At 44.5% G+C, this 24,576-nt stretch overlaps 2 protein-coding genes across 5 annotated transcripts in view; one reads left to right on the top strand and one right to left on the bottom strand.

Moving 5' to 3' along the window:
* CASP8 (caspase 8) overlaps positions 1-8,508 on the top strand; it is a 40,767-nt gene extending 32,259 nt beyond the window's left edge. For 2 of the 4 annotated variants that reach the window (XM_032638296.1, XM_032638295.1), the window contains exons 6-9: positions 1,690-1,775; positions 3,385-3,526; positions 5,619-6,120; positions 7,262-8,508. In XM_032638296.1, coding sequence (XP_032494187.1) covers positions 1,690-1,775; positions 3,385-3,526; positions 5,619-6,120; positions 7,262-7,397 — 866 coding nt within the window. In that variant the 3' untranslated portion in view covers positions 7,398-8,508. Of the gene's footprint in view, positions 1-1,689; positions 1,776-3,351; positions 3,527-5,618; positions 6,121-7,261 lie in introns of all 4 variants that reach the window. The other 2 variants (XM_032638294.1, XM_032638293.1) reach the window with 2 other exon arrangements.
* Positions 8,509-9,605: 1,097 nt separating this feature from the next.
* FLACC1 (flagellum associated containing coiled-coil domains 1) lies at positions 9,606-20,369 on the bottom strand (the record flags this gene model as incomplete). The annotated part of the gene is given in 8 exon segments (XM_032636615.1): positions 9,606-9,792; positions 11,253-11,305; positions 12,344-12,441; positions 14,502-14,563; positions 16,226-16,319; positions 17,499-17,632; positions 19,636-19,753; positions 20,251-20,369. Coding segments are annotated over 8 exon segments (840 nt in total), but the record flags the coding sequence as incomplete, so codon positions are not given.
* Between the last annotated feature and the right edge of the window lie 4,207 nt (positions 20,370-24,576).

Genomic DNA, 24,576 nt, shown 5'->3' with positions numbered 1-24,576 from the left:
ACAAGGAAAAAGCACAATATAATGACAAAGTAAAGTAGAAAGAGGAAAAAAAATAGAGTAAAAAATATATTACAAATAAAAGCATAAAAAGAAAAGAAAAAATAAAAATTAAAAGAATAATAAAAAACAATAGAACAAAGTGAAAAACATAATAGTAATATTAATATTTTCCTGTGGCCTCACCTGTCAGTGTCCTTGCTCCCACAGTGAAGCGCAGCCAATCCCTGCCTGCCTGGGAAGTCCTCCAGTACTTCTAGGTGGGTCTCTGGACCTGCTGTGGGCTCTGTAGGGCCAGCTCAGACTCTGACCTGGCCCAACTCTGGCGTGTACTTGCCTGCAAAGTCCACAGTTGCCCCCAAAGTCCACAGCCTCAATTGCAGGAACATTCATTGTCTATTCAGATATTCCACAGATGCAGGGTTTACCAAGCTGATTGCAGGGATTTAATCCTCTGCTCCTGGGGCTGCACAGAGAGATTTCCCTTTCTCTTCTTTGGTCCCACTGCCCCTGGAGTTCAACTTTGGTTTTGGTCCCGTCTGTGCATGTGGGCCACCCTCAGGCATCTGTTCCCCACCCAGGCAAGAGGGGGCTAAAGCAGCGGCTGATTAGGGCTCACTTGCTCACTCAGGCTGGGGAGAGGGAGGGCTACAGCAGTCACAATTGTGATCACTTCTGCATCTATTTTTTTCATTTTGTTTTATTTATTTATTTATTTATTGGAGTATAGTTGTTTTACAATGTTGTGTTAGCTTCTACTGTACAATGAAGTGGAGTTCCCTGTGCTATATAGCAGGTTCTCATTAGTTTTCTATTTTCTACATATTAGTGTATATATGTCAATCCCAATCTCCCAATTCATCCCACCCCCACTTTCCCTGCTTGGTGTCCATACGTTTGCTCTCTACGTCTAAGTCTCTATTTCTGCCTTGCAAACTGGTTCATCTGTACCATTTTTGTAGATTCCACATATATACGTTAATATACAATATTTATTTTTCTCTTTCTGACTTACTTCACTCTGTATGCAGATGACATTTGCATGTTAATGGACCTGTTCTCCTAATAGCACTGGCTACTTTTCACCTTCTCTGCACATTGGAAGATATAAAAGGCATTGTCAAAAGGCAAAGACCCTGCAGCCCCAGGCCAGCATGTTTGAAATAGGGGCAGAGTTAGTTAGTGATAAGATTTTCCCTTATTCTGTGAACTGCAAGGATATTATGTTCAAGGTGGTCTGTGAATTTTCTTTTTTTTTCTTTATTTTATTTTTTTTAACAAATCCTGACTTTATTTTTTTTTAATTATTTTATTTATTTTTAAATTAAAAAAAATTTTTGGCTGCATTGGGTCTTCTTTGCTGTGCATGGGCTTTCTCTAGTTGCAGCAAGTGGGGACTACTCTTCGTTGTGGTGTGTGGGCTTCTCATTGTGGTGGCTTCTCTTGTTGCAGAGCATGGGCTCTAGGCATGCGGGCTTCAGTAGTTGTGGCACACAGGCTTAGTTGCTCCACGGCATGTGGGATCTTCTCAGACCAAGGCTCGAACCCATGTCCCTTGCATTGGCAGGAGAATCCTTAACCACTTAGCCACCAGGGAAGTCCTGTGAATTTTCATTTTAAAAGGGACTTTATGTTGTCCTGGGTGCTACATCTTTCCTCACCAAAGCACCTTCCCTGCCTGTGTCATTCCAGATGTGTCCCAATTGCTCATAAGGGGGGGCTCCCTTGAAATGCTGGCCATGTCGGACTCTCCAGGAGAAAAGGACAGTGAGTCACAGGTACGGGGAAATTCCCATTCCTTTTCTCCTTTGTGCTGCTGATTCTAGTTATTGTGTTCCTGAGTTTTTTTTTTTAGCTTCCAGATAAACTAATAAGGGACAGAAACTTATTGAAAATGTTGAGAACTGTAGAAAAAAATTCGCAAAAGCACAAGTTTAAAATGTGACTTTTAAACTTTGAATTTTGAAAAGGTTTCCCATGTGTTAAATTTCTATTTTAAAAGCAAAGATGTTGGAATAGTTGGAGGGTAGAGGGGTGGGGAGCCTCCAACCTGATCCTTTCAGCAGCTGCATCAGCCTAAATGGTAGAGGGCTTTGGGAGAAGAGTCAGCAGGATTAGAAAAAGCAAAGTCTTCTTTTAGCTTGGCATTTCAAAACAGTTTCTCCTTTGTGATTAGGGGTAAGCAGCACATGCTAACGATCTAGTTGTCTCTATGATCTCATCCCAATGAGCTGGCCCAAGAATTGCCTTTCTAGATATCACTTCTGTTTCTGTAACTTTCAGCAATTTACCACATTGTGACTCAGCAGCCCATTCACTCTTCCTTGTGGTGGGAAACAGAGGAAACCCTGTATGCCAAATGTCTAGTGCGAGACTTGAAATTAAGCTTAGGAGAGACCCTTTGTTAGTGGACTCCTGAGCAAATTACCAGACCTCTCTCAGTCTGAACATCAAGGATTAACTGAAGTCATGTGGCACTTTGTAAACAGTAAAAGCACTCTGCATGCTTTTATCCCCACCCGTCAGCTAATGACACTGAGTGCAAGAGAGATTCATTAACTTGTCCAAAGTCTTAAGGTTATTAAGTAGTAGAGCCAGGAATTTGGCCCCCTAGTCTGGGCCCCTTTTCTCCACCTTGAGGAGCTGCATGGATTTCCCAATAAATGCTAAATATCTCAGCACTGAAACAACCCCAGGGAAGTCAGGATGTCACAGGGTCACCTCTGATTGATACTGTCAAGTAGTAGAGTCTGGATACTGTAACCTGTAGCACAGCCAAGACCTGCCTGCCCAGCACATCTGTCTCCTCGAGTCACTGTGGTCCTGAGATCCAGATTAAGCCATCAGCTTGAAAAATCCTGGGACCATGCTATGCTGTGTGATGGGCAGGCCCTCACCTGTTAGCCCAGAAGCATAGATGAGTTGAGCAGAGAGCTGAGGGAATCACAAGGTCTCAAAGGGGCAGCCCAAAGACAGCACCAAGACAGTCATTCATCCAGGAACTCCTGACTGAGCTCTCACAAATTAATAATAATCCTAGTCCCTGGCACAGGTGTTCACTGCCTTGAGCAGAAATGAGAATAAATAATACCAATACAATGTGGTGACAACACTATTAATATAAGTGCAAATGCTCAGGACGCCCAAGAATTGGGACACTGACTTTCCACACTAACTGTGGGGAAGAAGTCTGCGATCCTTGTCGGGGGATGAGTGGAAACTAGCTCCTTAGGGGAGCAGTGCCAAGTTGGGGTGGGGCTATGGAAAGTGCACTTGCATCCCAGTTTGGCTTAGGTGATGCCTAACCTCTTACTAGGGAGTTGTTTGTTCACGTCTCAAGTGTTTGATCCACAGGGTCAGCTCCTGGGTTGGATTTTTGTTTTCCAGACATCGAACACAGTTTACCGAATGAAAAGCAAACCTCGGGGATACTGTTTGATCTTTAACAATTATGATTTTAGCATAGCAAGGAAGGATGTGCCCAAGCTTCACAGCATTAAGGATAGGAATGGAACAGACTTGGATGCAGGTACAGTAGAACCCAAAAGAGAAATGAAATATTTCTGATATCTATGTTTTTGTCAAAAGGGGAGAACAAAAGCTGTATCAACAGGGCCACGTGTTTCAAAAAGATGGATATAACCGTATTTCCCTGCGGAGGTGAACAACATTCTTACATACATGTTAGTTTTCTGCTTCTGTTTTTTAAAAATTAATTTAAAAAATCAAAGCAATGTATATATAAAGATAAAATATCAAATCTTACTAAAAGGCTTATAAAAAGCAACAATAAACTTTGTTTTTAATTCCACTAGATGAATAGAGCCTCTATAGAAGTGTATTAGGTGTTGGGTGGAAAACATTGCTTTGGTATCAAGACCATTTACGGAAGTTGTGTTTATAAAAGTTGGGCTATGAGTACAGCAGAAATCGAGTCCTTAACAGAAATAGCATTTTCAAATGTTAAACTAAACAGAAAGTCTTTGGCTCAGCCTTTTTCGGCTAAGATTGAGAGCTTACAAGTTAAATGAAAAATAATTTGCATCATGTGAACATAGAAATGGCTACAACTAAAAGCAATAAAAGAAAGAATTCAACCCAACCATTGTGATATTAAGAATTTTTACTTGATCAAAGAATTTTTGAAAATGGTGTTTATGAGTCATAACATCAGGTAATTACTTATTTTTTAAATAAAGTAGTTTAGAAAATAAGATAGGTTGATTTTAATCATCAGGACTCTGTGAATGGTTTCCGTTAACATTTGTTTATTCAAGCAAATCTATTCTAAGGTTTTAAAAAGCCACAGAACTTAAGTTCACTGACTACATCACTCATCATCGTATATCTTGGTATTGAAGAAAAGGTTTCAGGCTTTCGATTTTCATTTACTTAATATTTACCACGAAAACATTTTTTATTAAAATGGCCTTGATTGTATTTCTGATCAAGGGTATAAAGTAGCAGTATGTAGGATGAATAAGTTTAGCAATCTACTGTACAGCATGATGGCAATAGTTGATAATGCTGTATTGAACATGAGAAGTATGCAAAGAGACTATATTCCAGGTGTTCTCACACACACACACACACACACACACACACACACACACGCAAACAAAAGGGAACTGAGTGAGGAGATAAATTATTAGCTTAACTGTAGTAATCGTTTCACTATTCATATCATCATGTTGTACACCCTAAATATACGCTATTTTTATCTAAAATAATCAGACAGGCAGCCTGAAAAATGTTGAAAGACCTTGACTAGATCAATTAGAGCATTTGGGGAAAACTAATGTTAAGCATGTAGAAAACAAAGCAGTGAAAAAATAATGCTATTGCTAATTCCAGGAAAGACAAAAAGCTTAATAAGAAAGGAAGCATAATTAAAGAATATTATGTTTACATAGTATTAGTAATACATATCTTTCTATTGCTTCAACTAAACGTTGTAAATGTATAAGAGCACCAAGCACTCATCACCCACAATAGGAACTCAATACAAAAGTCTAAAATTTATAAACGAATAAATAGAAATGAGCCCAAATTCATTACAAAATGGAGGCTAATACCAAAAAAAAAAATAATAGCTAAAAGTTGAAAGTGGCTTCCTTCATAGAAATGGCTGGACAGAACATGACTGGGTAAAAGGAAGGAGTAGAGGGGGGTAGCTTTTTTGTAATAAGTCTTTTAGTTCTACTTGACTTTTAAAACATTCATATCTCGTATTTTGATGAACAATTTTGAGAGGGTTCAGGATAAAATAAGTATGGATCTTTTATTAAAAATTTGTTTTTGCTTTTTTTCTGATTATGTAAGTATTAGTTACTTTTTAGATTGGTTAGGTAGTAAGCCTAAATAATAGCTTGTAGACTAGTTGAGAAAAGACAACAGGCCAACAATAGCAGTCTCCCCTTTCTCTTTTGCCTCAGGGCTGGGAAATATTTTCAGCTAGTGGCAGTAAACATTAGAAGTCTATGGAATCCAGCCACTAATATAGAAGGTCTTGTTTTTAAGTTCTGGTTCAGATTCTTATCTGATCAATGTTCTCTCTAGTCCTGGGTTGTGGTCTGGGAATTCTTGCGGTGTAATATGACTTTTCTTGTTTCACTTTTCAGAGGCTTTGAGAAAGACCTTTAATGAGCTTCATTTTGAGATAGTGCATTACAAAGACTACACTGCGAAGAAAATCTGTGAGGTTCTGAAATCCTACCAAAGCATGGACCACAATAACAAGGACTGCTTCATCTGCTGCATCCTCTCCCATGGAGACAAAGGCATCATCTATGGCTCCGATGGGCAGGAAGCCCCCATCTATGAGCTGACCTCTTACTTCACTGGTTCAAAGTGCCCTTCCCTTCTTGGCAAACCCAAAATCTTTTTTATTCAGGCTTGTCAAGGGGATAACTACCAGAGAGGTATAGCTGTTGAAACTGACTCAGAACAGAAGGAAACCTATTTAGAAATGGATTCATCGCTTCAGAAGAGATATATCCCAGATGAGGCTGACTTTCTGCTGGGAATGGCCACCGTGAACAACTGTGTTTCCTACCGAAGCACCATGGAGGGGACCTGGTATATCCAGACACTTTGCCAGAGCCTGAGAGAAAGATGTCCTAGGTAATTTTTGCTTATTCAACACTTCATTCATCTTTAAATGTCTAGCTGTGGATCATATAACTGTAATTCTCAGGTCAGTTGCAGAGTGGGAAAGAGGGCAAGTTTACTGATGGAAAAAACTGAAATACTTACTGAGGAGTTTCTTTTATTTAGCACCTCAAAGGACAATCAGCATATCGTAGAGTGGGAAAGATGGCAAAGTCATATAGTTTATCTCTGTCTTTAGGCAGAAATATGACTGAACCCACTCAACTAGTTTGGAATTTCCATGTTTAACATCCTCCAACCCTGTCAAAAGTTCTATAATAGCTGACCAACCTCGGACCCTCTTGTGGGAGATAGGTGCTAAAGATCAGAAACTTTTTCTATTCCCACAAATTTGCTTTGAAGCCCACAAAATGTGGGAAAATAACTTTCCCTCATTTATTATCTTATGTTTCCTTTATTTAAATGATGGTTTTGTACGGCACAGTTCACCAAATGCACACACAACCAGCAGATAAATAGCAAGGAATCCTCTGTAGGTTGCTTCTAGTTCTGTGTCTCATTATGTTTTAAGTGTATGAAGAGCAAGAATTTCCCATGGCAGATAAAGGACTGAACCATAACACCCACACTACATTTTTATTTTGTAACTTAGACCACGAATCCTGCGAGGTTCCAAGGGGTTAGCCACAGAAGTGAATAAACAGGTTGCCCAACTAAACTGATAAGAGAAGCTGGTGAGAAAGCAGTGGGGTGGCTGCAGGAGACTTTCAATTTCCACTTGCCTAAAGTTTGATGCGGCCACAGATAAATCCACAGAAGCAATGCCAGTTTGAGGCAGGGGATGTTGCGGGGGAGCGTTGAGGAGATTGGGGGTAAGTGACACATACATGGAGCAGAGTGAGGTGCAAATAGGTCAGGAGGCAAAGAAACCAAATCTGATGTTGACAGTGAAGTTTGTGTTGGTCATAAGATATTAAGCTCTGAGACAACTTCTTTACCAAGAAAGCTGTGGTAGGTCTTGGTTTAACATCTTGTTATTTCAAATGCCTGTTGTTTTGAGGGAAATAACTATCACTAATCACAGCAGATGATAGGGTTTACCAGTTGATTTTTCCCCCCATAGATGGTCACAAGGTTATGTTATGTTTTTCAGGGGTGAAGATATTCTCAGCATCCTCACCAAGGTGAACTTTGAAGTAAGCAATAAGGATGACAAGAAAAATATGGGCAAACAGATGCCACAACCTACTTTCACACTGAGGAAAAAACTCTTCTTTCCCCTTAATTGATGCTATTGTTTAGTTGCATAACTAAACAATAGTTAAAATGCTGCTATTTTATTCTTTCTTTCTTTCTTTTTTTTTTTTTTCTTGATAGCTGGAAGTCAAGAGAATGAGAATCAGGACAATATAATTTTCATGCAAATTCAATCTAAATCTCTGGCTTTGCAATAGCTAGACAGTCATAGCTGTAGGCATGATTTTAATTGTGTTTTTAATTTGATGAGAAGGTTTAAAAATGAACTTATAGTAGATACAAAAATTATAGTAAGTTTAAAAGAAATGTCAAAGATCACTGAGGGGGATATTTGTGAACTGATCTGGCCAAAAAAAACACTCATGTGTTGAGGTTGAGGGTATAATGCTCCCACATCCAGCCTGATTGCTGGTGGTGAGTGTGAAAAACTATCCCAGAAACATGTGAGCTTCCTCTCCTGCGCCATGAGCTGACTTTGCTTTTCAGTGGTGAAAGACACCACCGTTTAGACTTAGATTTCAAAAACCTAAGCATGATTTTCCTTGTTTTTATTACTCATAAGTACAGTATTCAGCTCACTTTTAAGAGGAATGATGTTAATTGGATATTGGGCTTCCCTGGTGGCGCAGTGGTTGAGAATCTGCCTGCCAATGCAAGGGACACAGGTTCGAACCCTGGTCTGGGAAGATCCTAAATGCTGCAGAGCAAGTAGGCCCGTGAGCCACAACTACTGAGCCTGCGCGTCTGGAGCTTGTGCTCCACAACAAGAGAGGCCGCAACCATGAGAGGCCCGCGCACTGCAATGAAGAATGGCCCTTGTTTGCTGCAACTAGAGAAAGCCCTTGCACAGAAACGAAGACCCAACACAGCCAAAAATAAAGAAAGAAAGAAGAAAGAAAGAAAGAAGCTTTCATTTAAAAAAAATTAATAAACAGAAACCTCAGTTAAATAGAGTAGGGAAACCAGAAGTTTATTTTGGATCTGTTGCTTATTATTTTGTCCATTCCCTCTGCTGAAGCAATCACCATGTTTTTTTGATACCTTTATCTTAAAATACAGCTCTTGGCTCATGTGACTTTTCCAGCAATAAAATTTATTATTCTTTATTCAATAAAATTTATTCAATAAAATGTATACTTAGCCCTGGGGCAGAGCTAGGCTTAAGTGTATTTGGGGGACAGGGGAACCTGCCAGCAGAGCCCCAGTACTAAACAGGGGGAAGGATGGGTGTAGGTCTTACACAAAGGTCTTCTTCAGCATCGTGGTGCTAGGGGTGGATAGGGAGGCAACCCCCGGGCTCACAAGATAAGTCTGGACTGAGCTACACTATGAGCAGCTAAATTCTGGTCTTCCAAAACTGCTCATAGCATCTTAGCATGGACTCTGGCAACGTGGGATGAGCGTAGTACGAGTAGCTGGGAGTCCGGGTGATGACGTGGGCTATGCTACACCAAGATTCCAGGTAAAGACTCAAACAGGAGCAGCTCCACACCCCATTCCCCAGCCTTGACTCCAGGGTCTTCATGCTACCTCCTGGGAGTCCAGGGTGGGAAGGGCTTTAAGGATGACCTTTCCCAGGGAGTATCTGCATTTATATGAGTGATTTGTGAATATCAACTAAATCTGTTCTGAATTGTGTTGGGCTAGGATGTGGAATAGGTTTATAGAGCCCCCAATTCTACCTCAACTAGTCCTCTAGGTCAGGGAGCAGTTTCCAGAGATTTCTCTCTCTCTTTTCCATTTATGAAGAAGCTCAGTGGAGGTAGGAAAGTGTCCTATAGGGCACTATGTATGATCCAGGCTCTGTGCTAAGTGTTGGAAATATTAAAAAAATACACAGCAATATATGACTGTATCAAATCAACATGTTGTACACCTTATATCAATTGAAATATATCTCAATTGAAAAATATATCAAACATGGCTTCCTCTGGGGGGACGTGGGAGTATGGACGGTGTTGCCCCTCCCCCAACAAGTGAATATTTGAAACTAATTCAAGAGCTTTTTTTCTGGAACTTCGGGGTCACCTGCACCCAGAAAACAAGTCTGCAATCCTACAGATGTCCACAAGCTCGTTCCAGCACACGATTGCCAAACTTGCAATCAGTGAGTTCTGGAGGGTACGGTTGAGACCCTCAGGTGGCTAAACTATATAAAAGACTCTATCCTTGTTGCACTTTCTTGAAGACTCCAGGCACCTTTCTATTCAGGAGTCCAGCCATGCAGCCCACCCATCATCCTTCGTGACTTCAAGGCTGCCTTCCTCAAGTCGAGACCAAACTTAATGCTAGTTTCTTGGTGCATCTGTCATCAAAAAGTCTAAAATTTCTGTACTCACTTTGCTCTAACAGGATCTTTTCCCAATCCTTCTCCCATTCTGCCTTCTTCTTTGACCACTTCTCCTCCATTCCATCATAAATGCTGTCCTGTGGAGGTACAAAGGTACCATGAAGAAAAGCATCCTGAAAGGCTGCATCCTGGCCTGAGGCTCAGCCCTGAGCCCTTTGCAGCTTCCCTCACCTGGGACCCTTGCTGGGGGCCCCATATGGTGACTGGTGGGAGTCAGTTCCAGCCCAGTCACCCAAGAGCCTGCAGAACCCTAAAGATCAAAGAGAACTCTGCACGGCGTTTGCCCTGTTGGAACTGGGCTTCCTTTGAAGACAGGCAGTTGAGCATGTTGCAGATGCTCGTGTCAGCTCCCTCTGAACCATGAATCACTCATCAATAGCACAGGGGGAAACAAGGGAAATGCCAAGTTGTTGTTTTTATTTATCAACTGTCATTGTTTGCCTGGGACTGAGTTGTTTCCTGGGACTCCAGACTGTCAGTGCTAAAACCCGGAAAGTCCCTGGCAAACCAGGACCAGTTGGTCACCATAGGATGGGGGGCTTGTTGGCCCAGCCCTTCCCCTGTCCACTTCCCCTCTCCCACTCTCTCATCCCCCTAGGATGAAATCATGCCCTAATTCCGGTTTCCTGGGGCTCCATCAAATTAGCTGGCTAAGTGGATGGGCTGTGTTCTGAGGTACCCCCTACTCTGCTTGCTAGAGTTAGTGCAGAGCGATACAGTCCTTTTGGGTGGCAATTTGGCCAAATGCATCAAAGACCTTACAAGTGTTTATCCTTTTTGACCCAGTACTTTACTAAGATCAAAGATGTTACAAAATACAAATATTAACAGTGGTTGTCTTGGGGTGGTGATAGTTCATTCTTTTTGTTGTTGCTGCTGTTGTTGCTGTTGTTTTAATTAATTAGCTTTATTCTTGGCTGCGTTGGGTCTTCGTTGCTGCGCGCCGGCTCTCTCTAGTTGCGGCGAGGGCGGGCTACTCTTCGTTGCGGTGCGCGGGCTTCTCATTGCGGTGGCTTCTCTTGTTGTGGAGCACAGGCTCTAGGCGTCTGGGCTTCAGTAGTTGTGGCACATGGGCTCAGTAGTTGTGGCTCGCGGGCTCTAGGGCGCCGGCTCAGTAGTTGTGGCACATGGGCTTAGTTGCTCTGCAGCATTTGGGATCTTCCCGGACCAGAGATCGAACCCGTCTCCCCTGCACTGACAGGCAGATTCTTAACCACTGCTCCACCAGGGAAGTCCCTGTTTTTGGTTTTTGAATTTCCATTTTTTAAAAAACAACGAGCAGGTATTACTTTTGTAATGACAAATGTATTTTTCAATGGGCTCCTTTAGGGTCTGGGTGACTGACATGTCCTGCATGGGTGCCATCACAGTCCGCAGGTTCCCTCTTCTCCTTGAGGGCCACTTAGGTTCAAGGAGCCTGGGAATTTCAGGAAATGATTTTCTGGGCAAGAGTTCTAGATTCATTTCAACGTCATCAACCAGGAATGAGCCTTGCTTCTCTTTCTCTCATAATCCACCAAGGAGCTCTGAATCTCACCTGATATATATGAAACATATTCTTCAGATACTTATATTCCTTTCCCATATCCTCTGGACAAAAGGAAAACAACAGGGTCATCATTATTCCTCTGAAATACATGTTTTCAAATTCAAATGAGAGCTCTCCTGCACACCGTCCATACCTCAAACTCATCTTGTCGGTGGTGAAACCATGGTGTTGCCTTAGCAATCACTCTGGAAGTTTATTAGAAATTTAGATGGCCCGACCCCACTCTAAGCCTGCTGAGTTTCAGAGGCAAGGCTCAGTATCTGTCAATAATATGCTTCTCAGGTGATTCTGATGCACCCCAAGTATGAGGACTAATCCCTGGGGGCAAACCTACAACTGAAGGAAAAACAGAAGCAAAACCTTCTGTCTTTTAAAAATAACATTCCTAGTGTACCTTGGTTTTGAAAACAATACATGTTCTCTTTAGAGAACTGGAAAACCAGCAAGGTACAAATATCATCTTTTAAAAATGTAAGATAAAGGAAAATAAGGAGATTATAGAAATTCTTCTCCCTGTGGCGATTAGTCTATAAACTCAGAATTCTGAAGGGTACACAATTTGTCCTTCACAAAGGCAGCATAAATAATGGGATAAATGGCCCACACAACCCTTACAGGTTTTAAGGCCATACAAATCACAGTGTGCCTGTTAGAGTGTAATGAAACACCATCATTTTACAGGTGAGGAAACTTGTTGAATCGGAACAGTATTACGTTTGTAGACCTTTTACATATACTTTAAACAGTGCTTTCACATTCTTATCACTCTGATAAAGGCAGGTATTCTTGTCCTTGATTCCCAGATGGGGAAACTAAGACTTAAGGAGATGCAGGGACTTGCTCAGACCCCAAAACTTGGCCACAGACCCTTCAGACTTCTGGGGGTAGGGAGGACATTGCTTGACATGGTTCCCCTTTTTCAGTTTCATTCTCAACAACTTGCTCTTCCTGGGCTTGAGAAGGAAACCTCGAAAGCCTGGCCAGAGTCCACCCATGGCCGTGGGAGTTCCTCTGCCCTAGACCTGCAGGGTCAGCTTCTACCCCTTCATCAGGGTCATTCTTCCAGGTCCCAACTGTACCTAGTTTATCCTGGGCAGCCAACTTCTCTGCCTTCAAGGCTACTTTGTAGTTTTTCTCCAGCTCACTGAGCTGTGCTACGTGAATCTCCTCGAGCTCCCTGTAGGACCCCAGGAGAAGGCCACAGTCATCCGTGAAAAGTTCACCTGATCCCACCTCCCCTCCCTCACGCAGGCAGCTGGTGGGCAGGCTGCGGGGCCCTCACTTCCTGACACATTCTCCTGACATCCATCCAGATAAGGGTGAGGAGATCCCTGTTTTCACCATCCACTATTTTGCATGGAGACATCAGGGGGCCATGGGTGCCCCCCAACAGCACAGTCTTTGCTTACAATCCTTTTGGGAAACTGTGGGCTGATTAACACGCAGGATAATTTTAGAGCCCAAGGTCTCTCCAGCCTCCATTCCAGGAGGCAGATGTCGGCAGTGTTCAAGCGGAGTGTTAAAATAAAAGGCCATATGGGACTTCCCTGGTGGTCCCGTGGTAAAGAATCCGCCTTCCAATGCAGGGGACGCAGGTTCAATCCCCGGTCGGGGAACTAAGATCCCACATGCCACGGAGCAACTAAGCCCTCGTGGCTCAACTAGAGAGCCCGCGTGCTGCAAACTACAGAGCCCATGTGCTCAACAGCCCACGTGCCACAACTAGAGAGAAGCCCATGTGCCACAAGGAAGAGCCCGCATGCCTCAGTGAAGATCCCGTGCGCCGCAACTGAGAACCGACGCAGGCAAAAATTAAAAAAAATAATAATAAGTAAATAAAACAAATAAATATTAAAAAAGTAAAATAAAAGGCTGTATGAGCTGTTGAGCCAAGAAAAGACACGGAGGAACCTTAAATGCATATCGGTAAGTGCAAGAAGTCACTGTGAAAGGGCTACAGGCTGTGTGATTTCAACTATGTGACATTTTGGAAAATGCACAGCTACGGAGGCAGTCAAAAGGTCAGTGGTTGCCAGGGGTTAGTGGGGAGAGAGGGATGAATAGGCAGAGCTCAGAGGATTTTTAGGGCAATGAAATTATTCTGTATGATACTATAATGGTGGATACATGTCACTAAATATTTGTCAAAACCCATAGCATGTACAGCATCAAGAGTGAATCCTAATGTAAACTGTGGACACTGGGGGATAACAGTGTGTGTCAGTGTAGGCTTCATTGATTGTAACAAACGTCGCGTATTGGTGTGGGATGTCAGTGATGACACAAGGTTGTGCAGGTATGGGGCCCGGGGGTATGTGGGAATTCTCTCTACTTTATGCTCTTTTTTCCTGTGAACTTAAAACTGCTTTAAAAAATAAAGTCTAGGGGCTTCCCTGGTGGCGCAGTGGTTGAGAGTCTGCCTGCCGATGCAGGGGACACGGGTTCGTGCCCTGGTCCGGGAAGATCCCACATGCCGCAGAGCGGCTGGGCCCGTGAGCCATGGCCGCTGAGCCTGCATGTCTGGAGCCTGTGCTCCGCAATGGAAGAGGCCACAACAGTGAGAGGCCCACATACTGCAAAAATAAAAAATAGTAAAAAAAAAATAAAGTCTATTAGTAAATAAGTCAATTAATTAAAAAGATTTTTAAAAAGCAAGTTTGTGACACTTAGGAAGACTTCTCTCCAGCAGGACTACTGGGGCTGCTCTGGTGCCCAGCAGGAGGTGTGGAAGGGGATTCTGTGGGTTTTCTCACTCTCACAGACAACACACATCCTTTTTCTTCCCCTTGGTTTGTCTCTGCAGCTCTGGCTCCTGCCCTTCCCATACCTTCTTCCCATTTTGCCCAGACCTTGACCTAGTAGCCAGGGACAGTAGAGGTGAGAGGAAGAAGAGGAGAGGCGTGGGGAGAGACCAGGCTGGGAACAACAGTAGTTTACCATGAAAACCTCCTGGAGAACCAAAAAACGGCTCTTCTCGGCAATCAACTTAAAGGGAGATTATAACTGAAATGAAATTTGGATGAGAAATTACAAAGCCAGGAATAACCTTCTCCGGGCTGTATTTTAGTGACCTCAGATCAAACCATCCTGCTCTCCAAAGGCATGTCTCTTATCTCCCCTACCCCTCGCCACCCAGTTCCATTTGGCCTTGTCTGAAATCCCAGTGAACTGAAATCCTGCAAGGATGCAGGAGCCTTAGGACCTTCAGTACACAAGAGCTTGTGCCAGAAAGCATACCTCCTCTTGCTTTCAAAGTTCTTCTGCATCTCAGCACAGCGGAGATCCATTTCATTGGCGAGCTAGAAACGAGGCTGGCATTTACAAGACAGGATTGAGGACCCCACTCCCACTCCAACCTGCAACTTCTGAGAAACCTTCCCATTCACGGGGTATGCCCCTCTCCCCAAGCCTCTCCCACTGTGTTCAGCAGTGCCAGAGAGCACATCGTTACTGAGGGAACGGGACAATTCTTGCCTCGCTCTGCATTGTCTGGTACGTAATCAGTTCACAAAGGGTGCATGGAAACCATCCCTTTCACTATTTTGTGGGCAGGTCTGGCCTCTTTGGCTGGACTGTAATCTCTTTGTAAAATCATGGCCTTTGTTACGTAATTCAATTGAGCAATCGTTGATTGTGCAAAGGGCTTGACCTGGAGGAGCCAAAGAGGCCTGAGACTCAGACCCTGCTTTGATGAACTTAAAACCAGTGTTAATAAGCCCTCATTGGCAGAATGGCTCTGTTTCCGGAGGCAGGAAGTGCTCAGTTCCAGGTGAACCTCCCTTCTAACACGCACATCGGGTCCTCTGGCCAGTGCCTCAGGAGGAATAGACACCGCCAGCTGAGACAAGGGCTCGGGGCCAGCACCTCCCCCCCTTCTGCACAGTCACACAACAATGTAGGGTGTTCACAGCTGGGAGAATTTTAAGAATCACAATCTGAGGTCCCTCGATGGAAATAATCTCTAAATATGTCTTCAGCAGGGCCGATGCTTCAGTGACTGAAAGTGTACCTTTTGCCCAGTAACCCACCACAGATGAGGTGAGTGATCTCATGCAAATTATTTAACTTCCTGAGCCTCAATTTCCTTTCTGTAGGAAGGTGACCATGAACTTGGCAGGGTTTTCAGGAAGGTATAGGAATGAATCCTCAGAAGGGAAGGTCTCAGCCTGAGTCCTATGCTGGGTCACTACAGGATTCAGACACATCTGGTGTGTATCAGAGGGCGAGGGGCTGGCCTGCTGGGAAGTCACCCTTCACACGTGGGTTCGGTAACAGCAAGTGAGGCGGGGGCCGGTGGGGGTGGGGGGCGGGTGTTGGTGGCAGGAGGGGATGGGCAGATGGGGAGGAGAGGGGAGGAGTTGGGAGGAGATCTAAGGATGGGTCTGATGTATCATTCCAGTCCAGGCCACCAGACACCTCTGCTTAGGGCGGAGAAGAAAAGTCTGTGATAAAATGAATGGTGAATTTTAAAGGGAGTGTTACCAGAATCCCCAGGGAACACGAAGAGTGCAAACGGAAATGAGCAGGTTCTGGAGAGTGGGCTTTGGCAGCTTCACCAGCAACAGGAAGTGGTACTGGAGGCTTCTGGGCAGCTTTTGAGTAAAACTGAAATCCTGGTCACGCTGATGCGGTTACCAAGAGCCTCAGCAAGATCTGAAATTTAACTCACCACACAGGCCACAGCCAGCCCTGCTGGAAATGGCTGGCACCCCCTAGTGTGGAAAGGATAGTGGCGTTGAACATGCCAGAAGCTCCCCGAGAACTCCTGGAAATTGAGTTAGGCCTAGAGGAGGGACTTGAGTTCTTGCGATTATGGATGAGGATGGAGTCAGGGCTGTTGCCTGGACAGCCTGGCTCCCAGGAGGAAGGTGCTTGGCCTTGCCTGGAACATAGCAGGTGATCTGAAACTACTGGCCTTTCCCTTTCCCAAAGAGATGTCTGTTAACTCAAGGGCCACTCACCAGTTTGGGGGCAGAACGATGGGCTCTGTTCATTTGCTCTATTATCGCTGTCAGCTCTGAGATCTGTTCTTCGAGGTCAGTAATGATAGCAGTCCTGCGGGACAAGTAATCTGTGATCCACGCAGCTTCCGTGCCGTCCCAGTCAGGGCCCTCCCTGGGCATGGCTGGCTCTGGCCTGGTGAGAGCCAGGCCATGTTCTGCACCTGCTCCATCACCATGGGGGGTGGGGGGTAGAGGCAGAGGGTGGTTTGGAAGAAGGAATTTGGCAGTAGGGTGGCTGAGCCTCACACGGAGCCCTTTTGGGTAATTTGGCCAGAAGTGAGCAGGGGTAGTTTGGTGACACACTGACTAGAAGGGAAAGAGGAGGATGCCAGAAATCTATTAGGATTTGACCTTGACTTGGTAAAGATACTTGAAATGGAGGAGGGAGAAATTCACAGGATTAGGAAATTAGGTGGAGGAATAGGATTGATGCAGACAGTGACTCATAGACAAGGAATGGGCCGGAAACAGGGCAAAGAGGGGATTTAAGAGTGTGGATTTCAGAGTAGATTTACCGATTTTTGTGTTTCTGAGTCTGGGGACTCCATGAAATCTGTAAGGTTACTCAGCTCTATTTGGCTGAGCTGGAGTGAACAGGGTGGCAGGCAGTGCAGCAGAGATGAGGTCCTTGATTCCTGAGGGTGAGGAAAGAAGAGAGAGAGTGTAGGAGGAGATGGGGAAGGAGGAGATATGAATGAGAGGTTTAGCAGGTAGCATGGAGAGGATGTGGGGACTGACTTTACATGGTCCCGGAGGACAGAGAGTGGGTGGGCCTTGAATGACAGAGCGGGTGTCAGCGTGCCCAGCGGGGATGGAATCAGACCAGAACCTTCCACGCTGCACCTCTCAGAGGCGTAAACTGAGTGGTATCTTTCGACTTAATGGAAAAGAGATGCAGGCTCTGGCCTCCCAGAAACCCTGACCTTACTCTCAGCTCTCACCCTTCAAGTTCAGACTATTTTCTGAACATTGCATCTACTCATTACCTCCAGAAACAGCTAGTCCCCTTTAGTGTGAGGGACACCCAGCCAATCATTCTCCAGATCAGCTGCCTGACTCATCTGTCTGCCTGACTCAAATGGGCTCAGAGTAGAGAGGTGGGTGCGGAGAGGAGCCGGCGCCATGCTGAGGAGTGAAGGGACGCCATGGACTGGGCGTCAGGTAAGGGGTTCGTCCTCGAGGCCAGGCCGGGATGGGGCTGAGGAACTGGATGCGGGTCCAGGGACATTGCCTGGAAGTCCTGACTTTGTCCATGTTCTCTGATTCTGAATGCTTTTTCCTAGCAGACATCTCATCTCCCGAGGTGACGCAAATCTGCTCCCTATTCCGAACGAAGCGGTAGCCAGGTGACACGTTTATTACTTCCTGGGCCTCAAGGTGGAAGATAAGGTATAGTGCAGGCCTGGAGTGCTGAGATTGCTCCAGTCTTCTGCTAGTGCCCTACTCACATCTTAAACACAGACATGTGAGGTGGGATGCCCGGGCCCAAGTTCCGCCCGTGCCCTCCCCCAGCTTACCTCTCTCCTCACCCCCAAGCGCAAGACTCGGCTGGCTCCTGAGCGCCCCCACAGGCCTCTCAAATTCAGCATGTGCACAAGCCAACCGCTGGCCCCTGCCACCGCTCTGCTTCCCAGCCCACATCCTCCTCTGCATTCTCCTTCATGGCCAGAGGCCAGGAGGCGGCCAGGCATTGTGGAAACCGCTCAGGTTTTGGAATTAGATGGGCCCGAGTTTAAATCCTGGCTCTGCCACCAACCATAGTTATTCAACATCTCCGTGCTTCAGTTTCCTTATCAGAAAATGAGGATAGGGCTTCCCTGGTGGCGCAGTGGTTGAGAGTCCGCCTGCCGATGCAGGGGACACGGGTTCGTGCCCCGGTCCAGGAAGATCCCACACGCCGCGGAGCCGCTGGGCCCGTGAGCCATGGCTGCTGAGCCTGCGCATCCGGAGCCTGTGCTCTGCAACGGGAGAGGCCGCAGCAGTGAGAGGCCCGCGTACCGCAAAAAACAAAAGAAAACCTCCAAAACAACACCAGCTTGTTATAGTTCTGGAGGACAGAGTCTGAAATGGGTCTCTCTGGGTTAAAATCAAGGTGTTGGCAGGGTTGTATTCCTCCCGGAGGCTCTAGAGCAGAATCTATTTCCTTGCCTTTTCCAGCTCCTAGAAGCTGCCCCTGTTCCTAGTGGCCTTGTCCTCTATCTTCAAAGCCAACAACGGCATCACTCCAACCTCTGCTTCTATCGTCATGTCTCCTTCTCTGACACTCTGACTTCCTCTTTCATGTGTAAGGACCTTTACATTTGCATTAGGCCCACCTGGATAATCCAGGTTGATCTGTCCATCTCAAGGTCAGCTGATGAGCAACATAATTCCATCTGCAATCTTAATTTTCCCTTGGCAAGTAGCAGAACAAAGTGGTGGTTTCCAGGGATTAGGACATGCACTTCTTTGTGGGCGGGGGGGTGGGGGGTGTCATTATTCTGCTGACTACATTCAGCATCTCTGCTGCTTCTCTGAGCTCGTTTCCCAACACTGTCTCCTCACTTCCTCCACTCCCCCCACATGGGCCTCTTTGCTTTCCAGGAAAAGATCAGACGTGCCAAGCAAGTTCCCACCCAGGGCCTTTGTACCCACTGTTCCCTTGGCCAAGAGTGTGCCTTGCCTGAGGTGCCAAAGCGGCTCCTGCTGGCTTTTTACACAGGGATTGCCCTGACTTCTCTGTATAAAATAGCAATCCCACCCTCCTCCCTATGCCTGTGTTATTTTTCCTCGTAGCACTTGCAGATCTTGGATGGATTAACATGTTTATGGTCATCTCCCTGCCCCTCCCCACTAGAATGTGAGTCCCTGAGAGTGGAGACTTTGCCGTGTTCACTGCTGTCCCCCTGCACCTGACTCAATGTATAGCAAATAATAGGTGCTCAATAAAAATTTTCCAAATAAATAAATAGAACACAAAGATTCATGCAAAGGCCTAAAGCTAAGTTACACATCTAAGCTTATAAATATGGATTAAAAACTTTAATTGATGAGTAAAAACAGAGCTGCAATCTACAGAAAACCTTAGACATGGTAATCAGGAGAAGGGTGAGTAGCACCATAAATCCACGGGAGGCTCTTTGCCAAGGAAGTGTATTGGGCATCGTGCCCTTTTAGGGCAGGGAATGGCTTTCTGGGGCACTCCCACTGAGAGCTCCTTTGAAGTGACCTTGAAAGCTGTGGGATCAGAGGACCACAGAATCCACTTGTAGGAACTGAGGTCTGGGAGGAATCCCATCAGGTTCTGGCATTTCTCTGACATACTTGGCAGCAATTAGCTCAAGTCAGGAAGGGCTGTGAAGGCCAAGAAGGGAGATTATTTTATTCACATACCTTGAACAGTTCCTGTCCCATGGACATGAAAATACTTACTTTGGGGCGACAACAGATTTTGTTATCGGTTGGGCATAATTTTGTTTTTTTGAAGCCGGAGGAGGAGGAGTTAGCCTGAAAGTGAAAAAGGAAATAACGAGAAAGAGAAAATTGGAAATTCAGAAATCAGGTTTAGCACTCCCCAGTAAGGGAGATCCCCACAGTGAAAACAAATTGGAATATATGGTCTGACAACAGGAATCTTTAAAATCAGGACGATCTTGGGGAATCTCAGGCTGAAGGCCTTGGCACTTGTTCACTGACCAGGGGTTCCCGGGCCAGCAGCACAGCTCATCCCCTGGTTCTAGAAGCTCTTTGTCCCCCATGGAGAGGCAGCTGCCATGGGCCCTTTCCCTGCTGCGCTAATTCTGAGACTTCCTCATTGAAAATGACACTCAGCCCCGGCATCACTGGCTAGAGCGCTGTGCAGCCTACAGGCTGTGGAAAGCTGGGCTTTCTGGCCCTCTTGGGATTTTGCTGCCAAGTTGACTGTTTCGGAAATCTTGTGAGAGAAAGCTGGCTGTAATGGAGCCCAAGCCCCCAGGCTCCAATCCATCCCAGGTAGTTCTTACTTGGACTTCACTGGGGAGGTCTTTCCTGGTGGCTGAGGGGTCTCGATTAGTTTCCGTGGTCCCAAGTTCCAGGGATCCCAGCAGGTGCAGTAGACGAGAGGGTTGGGGTACAGGGCAGGTCAGGGGCCGCCTTGGCTGCTAGGTCAGGAGGCCCTTTGCTGAAATGGGAAAACGGCAGGAGAGTCACAGTGTTCAGAGTCAGAGCGACAATACTTAGAGACAGATTGGGAAGAACGCAGGGAAGGCCCAAAGCACAGATGACAGATTCTGGAAGTTGTCGATGTGGTACAGAGTCTTGACTATAACACCTCACCCCTTGCCACCTAGGAGACGTGACTTGAAAGCAGTTTCACGTTTGATGTAGCTGAGTGCTTACAATGAGTCAGATCCACAATAAGTGATCAGTTATTGTTATGCCAACTTTACAGATGAAGATAGTGAGGCTCAGAGAGGTCACAGAGGTAGCAAGTTGAAAAGCTGGGAACAAACACAAGTCCATCTGACTCCTAAGCACTTGCTCTTCCATCAGGTCACACTAGCTGTCTCTAAAGCGAAGAGGAATCCCTACAGCAAGTCCTTCATAGACCTTTCTGGAAAATCAGGTCTGTTAGTCAAATTATAGTGCAAGCAGATCTTTCAGTCTCTCTTTCCTGGTCACCTGCCTGAATTACACAATCAAAACTCTTCTTTCTTGACTCCATTAAAAACAAAACCAATAACAAAAACCCCTGTTACGAAGGTTTGCATGAAAGAAAACTGTCAGATAAACATGGAGCCTTGATCACACTTGTTTATCTTCTTTCTTTTCCAGAACCCCACGAAAATGAGAGTAAAGATTAAAAGAGATTTAATTCCACAAAAACAAAGAGAATGAGAGAGGAGACAATATTGCACAGGCGATGTCAGTACATGCTTGGTACCATAACTCCCTCACTTAGCTTCCATAGGACCCTGCAGCCTATGTGCCTGCAAAGGGTGTACAAACCAGCAGGAACCAATTTCCAGGTGAAAGCTCCCTAAGACTCAGGATTGGAACTGGTAGATTATCTGATGATTCTGATGGGTATTTGACAGATCTGTTGGAGCACATGGTAGGTCAAATAATGTCCCCCCAGCAAAAAAGTCTATGTTCTAATCCCTGGAACCTGTAAATATGTTACCTTACGTGCCAAAAGGGGCTTTGCTGCTGTGATTAAGGATTTCCCCCTCAACCATGCTTTTTTTCCCCTCTAGTTTATTTTTTATTGAAGTATAGTTGGCATATAATATTATATTAGTTTCCAGGATACAATATAGTGATTTGACATTTATATACATTACAAACTGATCATGATAAGTCTAGTAACCATGTCACCTTATAAAGTTATTACAGGATTATTGACTGTATTCCATAGGCTGTACATTACCTCCCTATGACATTTATTTTATAACTGGAAGTTTAGTTTGTACCTCATGATCCTCTTCATCTATTTTGCTCAACTCTTTTTTTTTTTTTTTTTTTTGCGGTACACGGGCCTCTCACCGTTGTGGCCTCTCCCGTTGCGGAGCACAGGCTCCGGACGCGCAGGCTCAACGGCAATGGCTCACGGGCCCAGCCGCTCCGCGGCACGTGGGATCTCCCGAACCGGGACATGAACCCGTGTCTCCTGCATCGGCAGGCGGACTCTCAACCACTGCGCCGCCAGGGAGGCCCTATTTTGCTCAACTCTTTACCCCTCTCCCCTCTGGCAACCAGTTTGTTCTCTGTATCTATGAGTCTGTTTCTGTTTTGTTTTGTTTGTTCGTTTGTTTTGTTGTTTATTTTTTATGTTTTAAAGTCATTATTAAAGTTTTTATTGAAAATAATTCTCGCTCATACAGGTAAGGCCAATATAGTGTGTTATTGGTTAAGGAGTCACATGGAAAGACTGGCAGGAAACTGAGTTTAAAAACAATGTAGATAACTAAAATATTTTAAAATGTTATATTAGAATTAGAAATGTTATACTAAAAATATACTAGAATATACTAGAATTTTTGCAAAAGTGAAAAAGGGTGTTTTTTTTTTTTAGATTCCACGTGGAAGTGAAATCATTCAGTGTTTGTCTTTCTCGGACTTATTTCACTTGGCATAATAGCCTCTAGGTCCATTCACGTTGTTGCAAATGACAAGATTTCATTCTTTTTTATGACTGAATAATATTCCATTGTATATATATGGCACATCTACATTCATTCATCTGTTGATGGGTACTTAGGTTGCACAGCAAAGGAAACCAACAAGACGACAAGCCGACCTACTGAATGGGAGAAGATATTTGCAAATGATATATCTGATAAGGAGTTAATATCCAAAGTATAAAAGAACACATACAACTCAGTAGCAAAAAACCCAAACAATTCGATTAAAAAATGGGTAAAGGACCTGAATAGACAATTTTCCAAGGAAGATATACAGGTGGCCAACAGACACATGAAAAAATGCTTAATATCACTAATCATCAGGGAAATGCTAATCAAAACCACAATGAGATATAGCCTCACAACTGTCAGAATGGCCATCATCAAAAAGACAACAAGTAGCAAGTGTTCACGAGGATGTGGAGAAAAGGGAATCCTTGTGCACTGTTGATGGGAATGTAAACTGGTGCAGCCCCTATGGAAAACAGTATGGAGGGTCCTCAAAAAGTTAAAAATAGAACTACCATACAATCTAGCAATTCCACTTCTGGGTATTTATATGGAGAAAACAAAAACACTAATTTGAAAAGATATATGCACCCCCCTATGTTCATTGCAGCATTATTCATAATAGCCAAGATACTGAAGTTAAGGATCTTGAGATGGGGAGATTATCTGGATTATCCATGTGGGCCCAAGGTAATCATTAGTGTTCTTTTAACAGGAAGGTGGGAGGGTCAGAGTCAGAGAAGAAAATGGCCAAGTAGGAGTGATTGAGGTAGGGGCCACGAGCCAAGGAATGTGGGCAGCCTCTAGGAGTTGGAAAAGGCAAGGGAATGATTCTCCCCTGAACCTACAGAAGGAACGAAGTCTTGCCGACATCTTGATTTTAGCTCTGTGAGACCCATTTCAGATTTCTGACCTCAGAACTAAAAGATAAACTGGTGTTTTAAGCCACTAAATTTGTGGTGATTTGTTACAGAGCACTTGTAATAGGAAACAGAAAATTTGGGGAAAAGTTAAAAATAGAAACATAGACACCTAAGAAAATTAAAATTGCATAATTACTGCAGGCTAACAAATATTGCATAAGAAAGTAAATAAAATCATAGTAAGGAACACTCTCATATATATTAATGTAAACGCTTAATATTGATTTAACCAAAAAGTGATTTGTGACTGCACTGGAAGATTGGGAGTGGGTGTGGGATGGAGAATGTTGGCCCAACGACCAGGTGACAGGGCCACTGTATCTAGCTGTCCGTGTTCCCCTTTGCTGGGGGCCTGGTCAGGAGGTCTCAGGGAGACAAGGGAAGGAGGTGGGTGGAGCACACCAGGTGAGAAGATGGTGTCACAGGGGGCTAGAATTCAGGTAAGAATCTGAGAGGAGCCTGCAGCAGTAGTAAGACAGAAGCTCTGCTTCTGTTTAGGACCTTGTATCTGCTTCCTGTGAGAATAGAGCCGATCCTGAACTTGGGGGTTTAGAGGAGTCCCTGGGGCAAGAAGTGAGAGGCTGGGGCAGGCCAACTCCCAGCAAGTGCCTTCCCTATTCCATTTCTTGTTGGCCCATCTGGACTGAGCAGTTCTTAAAGGCCTGGATCCACCATGTCATTCTCTGTGCCCCCAGGGAGCCTGGCAAAGCAACTTGTCCACGACAGGTATTTGATAAATATTTGTTACCTGACTAATAAACTGGGTGGCTCTAATCACAGGGAGTAGTCAACAAGGAGAAAGGAGCTCCACAAGTGAAACTGTAAAAATGTACAGAAGTAAATTATGGTACAACCACTCAGTGGAGTTTATATAGATTTTTTTTTTTTTTTTGCTGCACCACATGGCGTACTGGATGTTAGTTCTCAGATCAGGGATTGAACCCATGCCCTCTCCAGTGGAAGCAGAGAGACTTAGCATTGGACTGCTAGGGAAGCCCTATATAGATTTTAACTGACCACTTTAAAGCCTGTGGAAACATGAAGAAATGAGTATAAACCAAGATATAAAATAGTGTGTATGCAATGAATACAGTTATATAAAAGTTTGTACCAATATGGACAAGGGTTAGAAGAGAATATATTTAAAAATGAAAATTGGGCCAGAATGTCAGAATTATAATTTTTCTTCCCCCCTCCACAACATTCTTTACTAAAATTTTCTTTGGGTTTTGGA

Source organism: Phocoena sinus, chromosome 7, assembly GCF_008692025.1.
Source record: "Phocoena sinus isolate mPhoSin1 chromosome 7, mPhoSin1.pri, whole genome shotgun sequence".
Taxonomy (NCBI): domain Eukaryota; kingdom Metazoa; phylum Chordata; class Mammalia; order Artiodactyla; family Phocoenidae; genus Phocoena; species Phocoena sinus.
The sequence above is the reverse complement of the archived record's forward strand: the minus strand, read 5'-3'. Positions and strand labels throughout refer to the sequence as shown.